This window comes from Mesoplodon bidens (genome assembly GCF_964165515.1).
Source record: "Mesoplodon bidens genome assembly, chromosome: 8".
NCBI classification, from domain to species: domain Eukaryota; kingdom Metazoa; phylum Chordata; class Mammalia; order Artiodactyla; family Ziphiidae; genus Mesoplodon; species Mesoplodon bidens.
The window spans coordinates 105,554,965-105,567,846 of NC_138165.1; the positions used below are offsets into that span (position 1 = coordinate 105,554,965).

The 12,882-nt window shown below is 42.1% G+C and overlaps 1 protein-coding gene across 2 annotated transcripts in view; it reads left to right on the plus strand.

The window, feature by feature from the left end:
• Window positions 1-12,882, plus strand: part of ARMC9 (armadillo repeat containing 9) — a 142,763-nt gene that overhangs the window by 10,149 nt on the left and 119,732 nt on the right. For both annotated transcript variants that reach the window (XM_081241624.1, XM_081241623.1), the window contains exons 4-6: window positions 3,108-3,278; window positions 4,908-5,063; window positions 8,681-8,773. In XM_081241624.1, coding sequence (XP_081097750.1) covers window positions 3,108-3,278; window positions 4,908-5,063; window positions 8,681-8,773 — 420 coding nt within the window. The remainder of the gene's footprint in view (window positions 1-3,107; window positions 3,279-4,907; window positions 5,064-8,680; window positions 8,774-12,882) is intronic.

Genomic DNA, 12,882 nt, shown 5'->3' on the forward strand with positions numbered 1-12,882 from the left:
AAATCTCTGTATCCTAGGAAATGGGTGGCAACATAAGATCTTTCACATACATTTCTTGGCAAGAAGAAACCATGCAATGCTTAGAAACTAAGACAAATGTGGTCCCCATTCTGAGGAGTTTTAGGTTATTAATTCCAGGTACTGGAGACACAGCAGTGAACAAAACAAAACAAAATCTCTGCCCTCATGGTGCTTGCCTTCTAGTTTGGGGAGGGCGGAGCGGGCAGGGAGCAAGAATCATATGCAAGGCAGCAGCCTTCCAAAGCAAGGCCTGGGCAGCCGTGAGCCTGTCGCAGTGGGCTGCAAAGGGCAGATATTACATGGTCCTCAACTCTCAGGGTTAGACAGGATCTTAAAAGTCCTCATTTCAACCATTATTTGATTCTCCATCCCATTTGTAACATTCTAGGTAGGTGACTGATTGACCGTGAGTACATCCAGTGACAAGGGAACATACCGTTTCCTGAGGCAGCGTATTTCAGCTTTTCATGATTTTATTATTTTAATAAATTTTTTTGTTTCAATAGACATACTTCTAAGAAAAATATGAGACTCTGTTTGAGAGTCCCACTGAGTAGGTGGAGGTCAGGCCACAGGCCGACTCCCAGTGGCCTGGCACGGGGTACCATTGAGCAGGGGCACCGTCTCAATGGCCTCCGACCCAGTGCCCCTCCAGTCCTCACACACCTGGATTCTGAGCTGCCACCACTTCAGATACAGGCTCTTCTGTCAGTGATGCATCGGGCAGCCTGATGACACCTCCCAACCCTGGAGCAAACTTCTTAGAACATGAAACAAGAATCTAGTCATTATTAGACATGGAAACAGAGGCTGTACTTAACTTGAAAGACCTTGAAACTTTCTGATTGTGAGAAGCGTGTCTTTTCTGCTCATTCAGTAAACAGCTGTGTCCTGCCATTGCAGATTTCCCAAACAAAAGTCCCTGGAGCAGTGACTTAGGGACATTTGTTAAGTTGGCACTCAACAAAGGGAGAGTTTCCCTAAGCACAGTTCTGTAAGAATGTGTGTGTGTCTGTGTTTATAGGTGATTATTGGTGGTGTGTAAATTTTCTCATCTTCATAATGCTGGCTGTGATCATGGTTTATATTTGAGAAGTTAATATTTTGTGACGCTATGAGTTGTAACACTGGGTTGCTTTATGTGTAGGTATTATTTTAAATGCAGGGACCATTTCCAGGTACAGAATATGATTCATAAATTGGGAGTATTATGTTATGGCACAGTAAAGGTTTGTAGTCCCAGGTCTACAAATGTAGAGTTTAGAATAAAGTGTAGATGGGCCATTTGACACATAGACTTCCTTTGCCAAGCCATGTTAAGAAAGTACCTTGACTCCAAGCTTTAAAATACCCACAAGAGTCTGTGGTCACCTCATTCACACAATCACTGGACCTCTCACAGGACAGTCCTCCCCAGAGTGGCTCGCAGGGTTCTCTCAGAGCTCAGCAGAGGTGAGCCTGGGGCAGGACCAGGCCCCAGCAGCACACCCTTGGGAAGCTCCCCTCCACCTTGCATCAGTCAGTGACAAGAAAAGGGGATCCTCTGGCCAGGTTCCCCCAGTTTCTTCCAGAGGTGGCGGTGCTTAGCTGCTTCTGCTTTATTTTGGTACCCGCCCTGCCTGCAGTTGCTGACCAGGTGTCCTTCACTGTTTCCAGGGCTGAGAGACACAAAGAGGCCAGTTTTGAAGAGGTAGAATTTCATTGTAGGGCTTAGTTTGAAAAATTCGGAGTTTCTTTCAAATGTATGCCAATCCCTTCCAGACTAAGGTAATATTCAGAGACAGTTGTTCTCGGTCACGTGACATAGAGAACATTTTTGTAAGATTCACAGTGGAAGATTCCTTATCAGTGAATGTCTTTGACTTAAGGATGACCAAACAATGTAACATTGTTCTCTGTACATTTCTATTTTATAATGTTAAAAAGTTTGATTATAAACAAATAGAATATGTAACCTTAAAAAAAAGACAATTTTACAGAAAAAATGTAAAACCATTAAAAAAAGTATAAAAGAACAATGACCAAATAATGGTGGTAAATAATGGTGGTGATGGGTTGGGGAACTGGTGATTCTATAGAAAATGCACTCCAAGAAAAGCTTTTGCAGTTGAGCACAAAATGTAGGTCTGAGGATCTTGGGCATTTGATACAAAAAGGAAAATAATATGAGTCACAGGAAGTTCTTTTGATTCTGCCTTATACCTAAATCTGCAAAATTACGCAGCAGGTATTTGTGATGGATCAGTTATCATTTTTCCTGCGAGACAGGTGACATGGGAACTGCCACCACCTTTCTCCAGAATTCTCTGTTTCAGCTATTGCATGGCGAGTCGGGAAGCTGTCTCTGCCCCACATAGTCAGACTGGCACAGCTCCGAGGTCGGGTTGGTGCCGGGCCTGCGCGCCCTCCTCCATCTCCAGCCCAGGCTTCCTTGTTCCTGGACCGGGAGGGCCCGGGCAGTCACTACCCGCGTGTGTTGGGCTCTGTGGTTGCTTCCCACACTGCCCTCTCTGCCAGACATGCTTCTAGCAACAGCGGGCACATGACAGCACCCACCTCCCTGGCCTGGGATCGACTGTTCCATGTGGCTGAGCTCCCAGGCACTCAGGGACTTGGCAGTTGTGGTGTCAGCAACTTTCCATAGGTATGAGGTTGTTCCACTGAGGTCTGGCTGGGCTCTGGGTCTGGCCTGTTCTCATCAGTTGCGTGCAGTGGATCAGCAAGTCCAAGGGGCGACCTCAATGTATTCATTTGCCTATGAGTCTCTGGGCTCAATCTTTGGCCTATGCCTGATTCCTTCCATTTCAGAGACCTTAAATGTTGTATCTGTTCTTTAGAATGCTCAGATATGATGTTGCAGAGCAGTGGAAAACCAGGGTCGGTCTGTAGGAATCTCAGCCTAGGCAGTTTGAAGCCCTCTGGATCTCTATTTCCTATCCCTTACTTCTGAAAAGGAGACTTAATTTTGCTCACACTGAAACGATGGAGTATATCGGTATCCAAGGTAGTGGAAGGGTGTGAGGATTTGGGGTGTTGAGAGAAGGGGCATCCCTATGACCCCTATGACTCTGATGTCTTCTCCACAGAAGGACCTCCTTGCTGCGTTTGACAGTGGAGACCAGAAGGTGTTCTTCGATTTGTGGGAGGGGCACATTCCCAGTTCCATCCGGGCTGGCGACTCCCTCGCCCAGAAGTTGGAATTCTACCTACACATCCATTTTGCCATCTATCTTCTGAAACACTCCACGGGGAGACCTGTAGGTTCACCTTATGGCGTGGGTTGGTCCAAATGGTGTGTTAAAGGAGAATGTTAGCTATTATGTTTTGCAAATGAGGATTAATTTAGTTTTGTGGCCATTTTATCATATTGCCTCTAAGGAATAGGTGTCTTACATCCTGATGAATGATTTTCTATCTCATTCCCAGCAGTTTATTTTCTAATTTGCATGGAAAGTTAATCACTTCTGTAATGAAAGCTACATCATTTTCCTGAATACCTCAAGACATGTATGTCTAAGAGAATACATGTTTAGACCACGTTTTCGACCATATATTAGAAGATAAATTTAAGCTTAAACAGTGGAAAAATGGTATCCCCGTCTGTGAAAGTTCACTTGAGTGATAAGTTGAATTTAGCTTCTGCAGTCTTTTCCTGCAGATGTGGGACTGGAGCTGTGACGGGGAGAGGGAAGCAGCCACAAACTGCTCTGCGGGTGAACCTTGGGGCACGGAGGGAATGACAAAGGGGAGCAGGCCAGGCTGACATCGGACCACGTGCAAGGCTTCTCCACGCCTTGCCTGCTGCCCCCAGGACCTGTGTTAACTTATTAAATGTCAGGGGGCCACAGGAAGGCCCAGTGGTAGGGGGAGCAGCTTTCCAGCACATTGTAGGAGCCATTCTTGGAAGGCTGTTTCTTAAGATAGGACTCCTGTGGGTGCCATTGTGGGAGACTTTTCATTTTCTTTGTATTTATTTTTATTTTCTAATTTTTCCATTTTTCTGTAAGATAAAAAGATCAATAAACTTTTTACGTCCGGTGGGCTTCACAGTGTAGGTGAAGTGAGATGCACTGATGAGAATTGGCCTGTGTATGAGGCCGTGAGGGACGTAACAGGCGAGGCCAGGGTGGACCTTCTCGTTGAGGCCCAGGAGGAAATGGAAACCCTGGGGTGGGTACCTGACTTGCCTGGGATTACACCTGGAAGCAGTGAAGCAGGCAAGATCACCTCTTAGTTAGCCTAATAAAGGAAAGGAATAATGATATGGAAAACTTCCGTTTCTAAAAACCATTCACCTTTAAGTGCTCTCTTCGGCAGCACATATACTAAAAAAAAAAAAAAAAAATTGGAACGACACAGAGAAGATTAGCATGGCCCCTGCACAAGGATGACATGCAAATTCGTGAAGCGTTCCATGTTAAAAACAATAACTGTTCACCCTTAAAAACCTCTCGTAAGGAAATCACAGGAATGTAGACAAATAGTTATTTCTGATATCTGAACTATGAAAACAATGTACATATCTAATAATGGGGGAATTGGTTAAATAAATTATGATAGACCCACAAGATGAGGTTTTGTCCTCCCATTAAGAATGATGTTTATGAAGAATCTTAAGGATATGAGAAAATGGTAACTATAGATTGAAAAGGCAGCATTTGAACTGTGTGTATCATATATCTAGTTCTCTGATATTCCTGACAGTTTCACGAAGGGGCGAAATAGGGGTGATGTTAGGATGACTGGTGACAGCACGCAGGCTGGGCCAGACGGGGAGGATGCCAGCGACGTGGCTGGAACTGAAGGAGCCTCGGAGAGAGGACAGGTGAACAGGTGAGCCGGCGTCAAGCAGGAGATCTCAAACGAGCATCCTCCCTTCCTCGCAGGACAAAGAGGAAATGGATGAAAGGATTTCTTACTTCAAAACCTACCTGGAGACCAAAGGGGCAGTGCTGAGCCAGACCACGGAGTTTCTCCCTTTCTATGCCCTGCCTTTTGTTCCCAATCCCATGGTACACCCCTCATTTAAAGAGCTTTTCCAGGTAAGTGACCACCTCCGAATCTTGTCTCAGATCCTGGGCAGCATGGCAGTTTCACCTTGTATACACTGGTGGTTTCTGAATGATGCTGTAAAAAGGCTAAAATTTGCTTATGTTATGTTGTATTTTAAAAGAATGTACAGGTAATTTGCTTTAGCAAACTTTTCTTGTGCTATAAAATGTGCTTTTTTGTGGTTGCACCAAGACTTGTTAACCCAGACTGACAAAATATTTTAAAATATACTAACCTCTTAAATCATTCTGTGTATACTTCTGCAGTATTGAAACAATAACTTATTCAATTACAATGAAAATTAGTAGCCTGAAAAAAAACTAGGCTACTTTACACAATCACTGGCCATGTATATTTTGATATGTGTTAAAATTCTCACTTGCTCGGTATATATTTGGTTACTTGATTGTGTACTATATTACCATCAGACTATTTGCCTATAGATCTTTTAATTGTTATACTTCAACTTGTTGACATTTTAGAATAATATTTATGAATAAGATTTACCTATTAAGGTAATTTTTGTTGACTTACTAAAATTAATATGTCCCACTGAGAGGTTTATTGAAAAGTATTTAGAGACAAATATTTTGATATAACTAGATACTTTTTCTAAAGCTCTCACACTGTTTCCAAGAATTTGTATGGTGCTTACTCCCCTGCCATTGAACAATGGATGCAGCTCTTCCAAGCTCAGTACATTTCAGTTCCTGCTATAATTCAGTAAAACAGATTTCATTACTCCTGAATAGCAGCTGCTAAACTGAAGGTCAGGTAGTTGACTGAGCTCATCAAAGCCTGATTGTTGTATAGTAGCACAGTTGAATTCTGTGCTTGTTCTTTTGGTCAGTCCAAATTTAGTTTTACTGTCTTCTCCTAGAAGGTTGAAAATATAAAACGGTTAGAAAGTTGTGAAACTTCTCACAGTCAAGGCTTCTGTTTATGAGAATTATGACATGGCAGTGTGGCTACAGCTTAGATCACGACGAGGAGGAGCTGGCAGCGTCAGGGAAGGGTCCCTCCAAGGCCTCAGCAGGTCTGATGTTCCAAGGCAGAGGTCAGGTTCTTCTTCAGAGTTCAGGAGTTTAGAGACCATCAGTGTTCATGGAGAGTCATTTTATTCCATTTTTTTTCCTTTTTCCACTCTCTATTTTTTTTTTTTGCGGTACGTGGGCCTCTCACTGTTGTGGCCTCTCCCGTTGCAGAGCACAGGCTCCGGACGCACAGGCTCAGCAGCCATGGCTCACGGGCCCAGCCGCTCCACAGCACGTGGGATCTTCCCGGACTGGGGCACGAACCTGTGTCCCCTGCACCGGCAGGCGGACTCTCAACCACTGCGCCACCAGGGAAGCCCTACTCTCTAAATATATTCTTGGAGTGGTCATCACAGATACTTCAGTGTACATAATAAAATCTAAAGTTAATGTCTTTATTCTCTTCCTGACCATTACAAGGACCTTAGAATGCATTAACCTCATTTATCTCCTTCCCAACTTACGTGCTATTATTATCAAATATTTTAGTTATATACTTTAACCCCACAAGTTTGAGATTTTTATTATTTTATGCAGTCAGTATGTGTATAGATTTACCTTTAGGTTTACCAGTATGTTTGCTTACCACTCCATCTTGTGCTGAGGACCTTCCATCTGGGATCATTTTCTCCTCTACCTTAAGTACATTCCTTTAAAATCTCCTTTAGTTGAGGATCCCTTCTTTCACTTCTTGTCTGTCTGAAAACATCTTTATTGCTTTCTCAGATAGGGTTAAAATAGTAGGTTTACAGTTCTTTTCTTTTTTTTTTTTTTTTTTGGCCACGCGGCATGTGGGACCTTAATTCCCTGACCAGGGATCGAACCTGTGCCCCTTGCAGTGGGAGTGCGGAGTCTTAACCACTGGACTGCCAGGAAGTCCCAACAGTTATTTTCTTTGGGGACATTGAAGGTATTTTTATTTCGTCTCCTGGCTCCCACTGTTGCAATTTTGAAGTTGACTGTCAGTCTAATTGCTGTTCCTTTCTACGTGGTCTGTCTTTTTTCTCTGGCCTTTAAGATTGTATAATTTCACTGTAGTGTGTCTAGGGATACCCAAATATTTTATTTTGTTCTGTTTTTTAAGATGTCTTCGTTTACATTGGCCAATCTAGCAGTCCTTTCCTGAGATTCTTTTCTATATGGTTGAGCACAGAGAGCCTTGAGCTGGAGCACACTATTAGCTTCCTGCAGCTACCATAACAAAGGACCACAGACCGGGTGGTTTAAAACAGAAATTTATTGTCTCACAGTTTAGGAGGCCAGAAGTCTGAAATCAGGGTATTGGCAGGGGCATGCTCTCTAAGAAGTTTCTAGGGGAAGATCCTTCCTTGCCTTTTCCAGCTTCCGGTAGCCTCAGGTGTCTATTGCCTTGTGGTTGCATAATTCCAGATCTCTGCTCTGTCTTTACGTGGCCATCTTCTCTCTGTGTCTGTGTCTAAATTCCCTTCTTCTTATAAGGACAGCAGTCATATTGGATTAAGAGCTTACACTAATAGCTAATTCCATCTGCAATGTCCCCGTTCCCCTGGCCTCACATTCTGAGGAGATTAAGGCTTCTTTTTAGGGGACACAGTTCAACCCACAACAGACACATTAGAAATTAAGTCATCATGCTGTGTCGGGAAATTACAAAATCTTTAAAAAGTACCAGACTTTTCTGCTTTTCTGGCAGTATTTTTTCTGCCAGACAACAAAGGGTTGTTCTGCCAGACAAAGGGTCAGACAACGCACTGGATAGACTTGATGGGGTGGGGTGGGAGGCGTGGATGAGGATTAGAGCTGGGGGGAGAAATGGGGAAGGATGGGCAGATCTGGGGGAGGTGGGGCAGGATCTCAGAGGTAAGTGGACATGAATTTTTAGTGACAGAGTTTCTTTTTAGTGGAACTTCTTGGTTTAGGTGGTGGATATTTTTGTCTGAAGACTCAGAAAAATTGTCCTGAGAGAGGTCATTGCTTGTGACACTTATTCTTTTACTACGTGAGTCATTGTTTTTTCCTTCTCAGTGAGCATTATTTGAGATAAATAATTTATTTTTAAGGAACAAATCAAACTAGATGTATGTCATAATGCTGGACATGATGGAGTATTTGAGGCAGATAATAGCTTCTTTCTGTTTTTCTTGTCTGGATGAGGTTTATGGAAATGAGTCTCCTTCTGGAGACTCTCAGTAAGACTCTTAGAGATAATTGTGTATTCCTGCCAGTGCCACGTCGGCCTAAACCATACTGCATTCTTTTTGCTATTCAACATAATAAGGTTACTTATCATGCTTGTGTTTAAATCACATGAAAAATTCAAATCATGTACAGGGTTATTTTTTGTCTGTATATGAAAGTACTCTCTTCTTTCCTCCTGCTGTGGGCTCTCGAATCTTCTATAAGTGAATTGGTGAAATGTCCTAAAACGTGTTTTTTACAGCATCACACCACTGGCAAGACATCTTGCTTCTGATTTCAGTAACTGTGGCGGAGTTATTTAACCCTAAAAGCCACAACTTGACAATGTTTGTTGGCATTTAATGATCTAGTGCTTTTCTTTTTTTTCCTTGTTTTTTTTTTTTCCTTTCCTTCAGGATCCTTGGACTCCAGAATTAAAGTTGAAGTTGGAAAAGTTTCTGGCTTTAATTTTTAAAGCCAGTAACACGCCGAAGCTTTTAACATTATATGTATCCTTTTGAAGCATACGGAGGCCACCTATGGTGTTAGAGCAGCTCACTGGCCTAGATGTCCTCAAATAGGGATAGTTGTGGTGGTGCTGCTTTCATACTTAAGAGCGAATTAAGCGTTAATGGGAGCGTGTGCCAACCAGTCCGCGGCCTGTTAGGAACCGGGCTGCACAGCAGGAGGTGAGGGGTGGGCGAGTGAGCGAAGCTTTATCGCCGCTCCCCGTCGCTCGCATCACCACCCGAACCATCGCCCTCACCATCCGTGGAAAAATTGTCTTCCACGAAACTGTCCCTGCTGCCAAAACGGTTGGGGACCGCTGCTGTAAAGGATTGAGTTCTATGGCGTTGGGTCTCTGAGACGTGGCGAGGGTCCTATTTTCATGTCATGTGCCGAGAAGCTGTCTGAGTGGGAAAAAAAAAAAATGTCTGTATTCCTGAAAAATAACTCTTTGGAAGAATTGTCCTTCGCAGAAGATCAGCTAGTCACTTTTAAGGCCTTGAGGCCATGGCGTATGGACAAGTCAATATAACTTGTCACTCAAGTTAGGACTTTTAAAAAACAACTTTATTGGGACTTCCTTGGTGGGCCAGTGGTTAAGACTCCGTGCTCCCAATTCAGGGGACCCGGGTTCGATCCCTGGTCAGGGAACTAGATCCCACATGCCGCAACTAAAAATCCCTAGTGCCACAACTAAGACCCGGCACAGCCAAATAAATAAATAAATATGTAAAAAATAAATAAATAAAAAACAACTTTGCTGAGGTATAATTTACACACTACGAAATTTACCCATGGTAAGTGCATTATTTAATGATTTTTAGCGAATGGATAGAGTTGTGCAGCCATCACCACAATCCAATTTAAATAGGGACACTTTTGAGAGTAAAAAGGGAACACTGACCAGAGGACCAGGCAGCAGGTGTAAATGGAGCTTGTCCAGGGAAGAATGTCACGTATCGCCCCGCCCGTGGGAGGCTGATTTCCCAAAGCTCGTGGGTCTCTAAGGACGTTCATCTCCTTTTATTCTGAACAAGAATGTATCAAAAGTTATTTCATAACAAGAATATAGCATTTTGAATTGTAAAGTTGGTGTCTGTTTTGTTTAATTTAATAAAACATTTAGGCCACTGTGCTGCGTAATACCTTCTGCTTCCGTTCTAACTCCAAAGCACTGGACTCTCTTTTCCTAATTGAACTCTTTGAATTGAAATCCCTGGGGTTTCATGGCATGTTTCTCCTGCTTCAGCTTCCTGAGCCTCCAGTGGCTCCCTGTGGCCTGTACTCAAGTCCTCAGCCTCGCCTTGAGACTGCCCACCATCGGGCTGAGTACAGCTCTCCTCTCTGCTTTTATATCCTTTAAGGTTTTGTTCCAATACTACCCTCTGCCCACATACCATTATGTTTGCATACCTAATTCTTTTCCCTCTTAGAGTTCCATATAAAAGGACAGTTTTCTGTGAAATTAGGACTTTTCCAACTTGGTTTATGATTACTTTAATACACTTTAAAAAAGCGTTTCTCCTTAAAAAGGTAATGGGAATTATGTAAAGATTCTAAAAGAAATTTTTTACATAGTAAATCATATTAGTTATATTAATAATAGCACCCATTTCATTGGAATAATATGAGGATTGAGTTAATACATGAAAAACTTGCTTAAAACAGCCCAACACATGGAAGCTCTTGTGTTACTGACTGTTAGCTGTTAGTATTATAGTTTGCAAATAGTTGTTACCTCTTATCCTGTTCAACATGCTTTGAAGCAAATACACTGAAGTCTAGCAGGTAACTGTAAACATTATTCCTTTGTTTTCCTTGTTATGTGGAAATATTTGGAGTTCAGTTCAACGCATATATTAGGTTGAATATTGTGCTAGGAATTAGGGACACAAAGAAAAGGCTAAGACATAGTTGTCTCGGGCAAGTTGGAGTTTTGAACAGTAAAATGGGAGTCTGTGAGGCAGACAGAATGAGGGACAGGAGTTCCAGGTAGAGGGAACAGCTCGTGCAAAAGCCCTGAGCCTGTATGTTTGGGAAACTATGAAGCATTCAGTATTGCTGGAGCAGAAGGGTTGAGAGAGAGAGTCAGAGATTAGGCAGGCCCAGGGCACGAAGGTTCATATGAGGTCCCGTGAGTAATGAGGAGCCTTTGAACCATTTTAAGAAGAAGAATAACATGGTTATGTTTACATTTCTAAACAAACAAACAAACAAAACACTCTTTTTATTCCGGATTATAAAATTGATCATATTCCTTATAGAAAATTTGGAAAGCCCAGAAATGCATTTGCGTACATACATACACCCCAAAGTATGTAATGTTTACAATAAATGAGGATAGACAGCTATATGTATGTGTATTTTAAAATATTTTTTATCAAATGAAGAGAGAATTTCCTCATATCATTAAATATTCTTCAAAAATAGGTTGTCTCCTCAAAGTTTAAACATAGAGATTACCTACGTCCCAGCAGTTCCACTCCTAGCTGTGTACTCAAGAGAAATGAGAACATATGTCTACACAGCAACTTGTACATGAATGTTCACAGCAGCATTATTTGAAATAGCTAAGAAGTGCCAACAACCCAGATGTCCATCGACTGATGAATGGATAAACCAAATGTGGTCTGTCCATATAACGGAATATTATGTGGCAATAAAAGCGAGTGAATTACTGATCGGTGCTACAACATGGATGAATCTTGAAAGCATGATGCCAAATGAAAGAAGCCAGACCCAAAAGGCTGCATATTGTATGATTCCATTTGTATGAAGGGGCCAGAGGGGGCAAATCTACAGACAGAGTAGACAGTGGTTGCCTAGGGCTGGGGAGGGTGGTGACTGCTGACGGGTACAGGGTTTCCTTTTTGGGGGATGAAAATGTTCCACAGCCGATTGTAGTGATGGTTGCACAACTCAGTGAATGTACTGAAAACCACTGAAATGTACACTTTGAATGGTTGAATTATATAATACGTGAATTACATCTCAATAAAGCTGTTACCAGAAAAATTAAGAAAACCCAGGGACTTCCCTGGTGGCACAGTGGTTAAGAGTCCGTCTGCCAGAACACTCTATGACATAAATCACAGCAAGATCCTTTTTGACCCACCTCCTAGAGAAATGGAAATAAAAACAAAGATAAACAAATGGGACCTAATGAAACTTAAAAGCTTTTGCACAGCAAAGGAAACCATGAGCAAGACCAAAAGACAACCCTCAGAATGGGAGAAAATATTTGCAAATGAAGCAACTGACAAAGGATTAATCTCCAAAATTTATAAGCAGCTCATGCAGCTCAATAACAAAAAAACAAACAACCCAATCCAAAAATGGGCAGAAGACCTAAATAGACATTTCTCCACAGAAGATATACAGACTGCCAACAAACACATGAAAGGATGCTCAACATCTTTACTCATTAGAGAAATGCAAATCAAAACTACAATGAGATATCATCTCACACCAGTCAGAATGGCCATCATCAAAAAATCTAGAAACAATAAATGCTGGAGAGGGTGTGGAGAAAAGGGAACACTCTTGCACTGCTGGTGGGAATGTGAATTGGTACAGCCACTATGGAGAACGGTATGGAGGTTCCTTAAAAAACTACAAATAGAACTACCATATGACCCAGCAATCCCACTACTGGGCATATACCCTGAGAAAACCATAATTCAAAAAGAGACATGTACCAAAATGTTCATAGCAGCCCTATTTACAATAGCCCGGAGATGGAAACAACCTAGGTGTCCATCATCGGATGAATGGATAAAGAAGATGTGGCACATATATACAATGGAATATTACTCAGCCATAAAAAGAAATGAAATTGAGCTATTTGTAATGAGGTGGACAGACCTAGAGTCTGTCATAAGAGTGAAGTAAGTCAGAAAGAGAAAAACAAATACTGTATGCTGACACATATATATGGAATTTAAGAAAAAAAAAGTCATGAAGAACATAGGGGTAAGACAGGAATAAAGACACAGACCTACTAGAGAATGGACTTGAGGATATGGGGAGGGAGAAGGGTAAGCTGTGACAAAGTGAAAGAGCGGCATGGACATATATACACTACCAAACGTAAGGTAGATAGCTAGTGGGA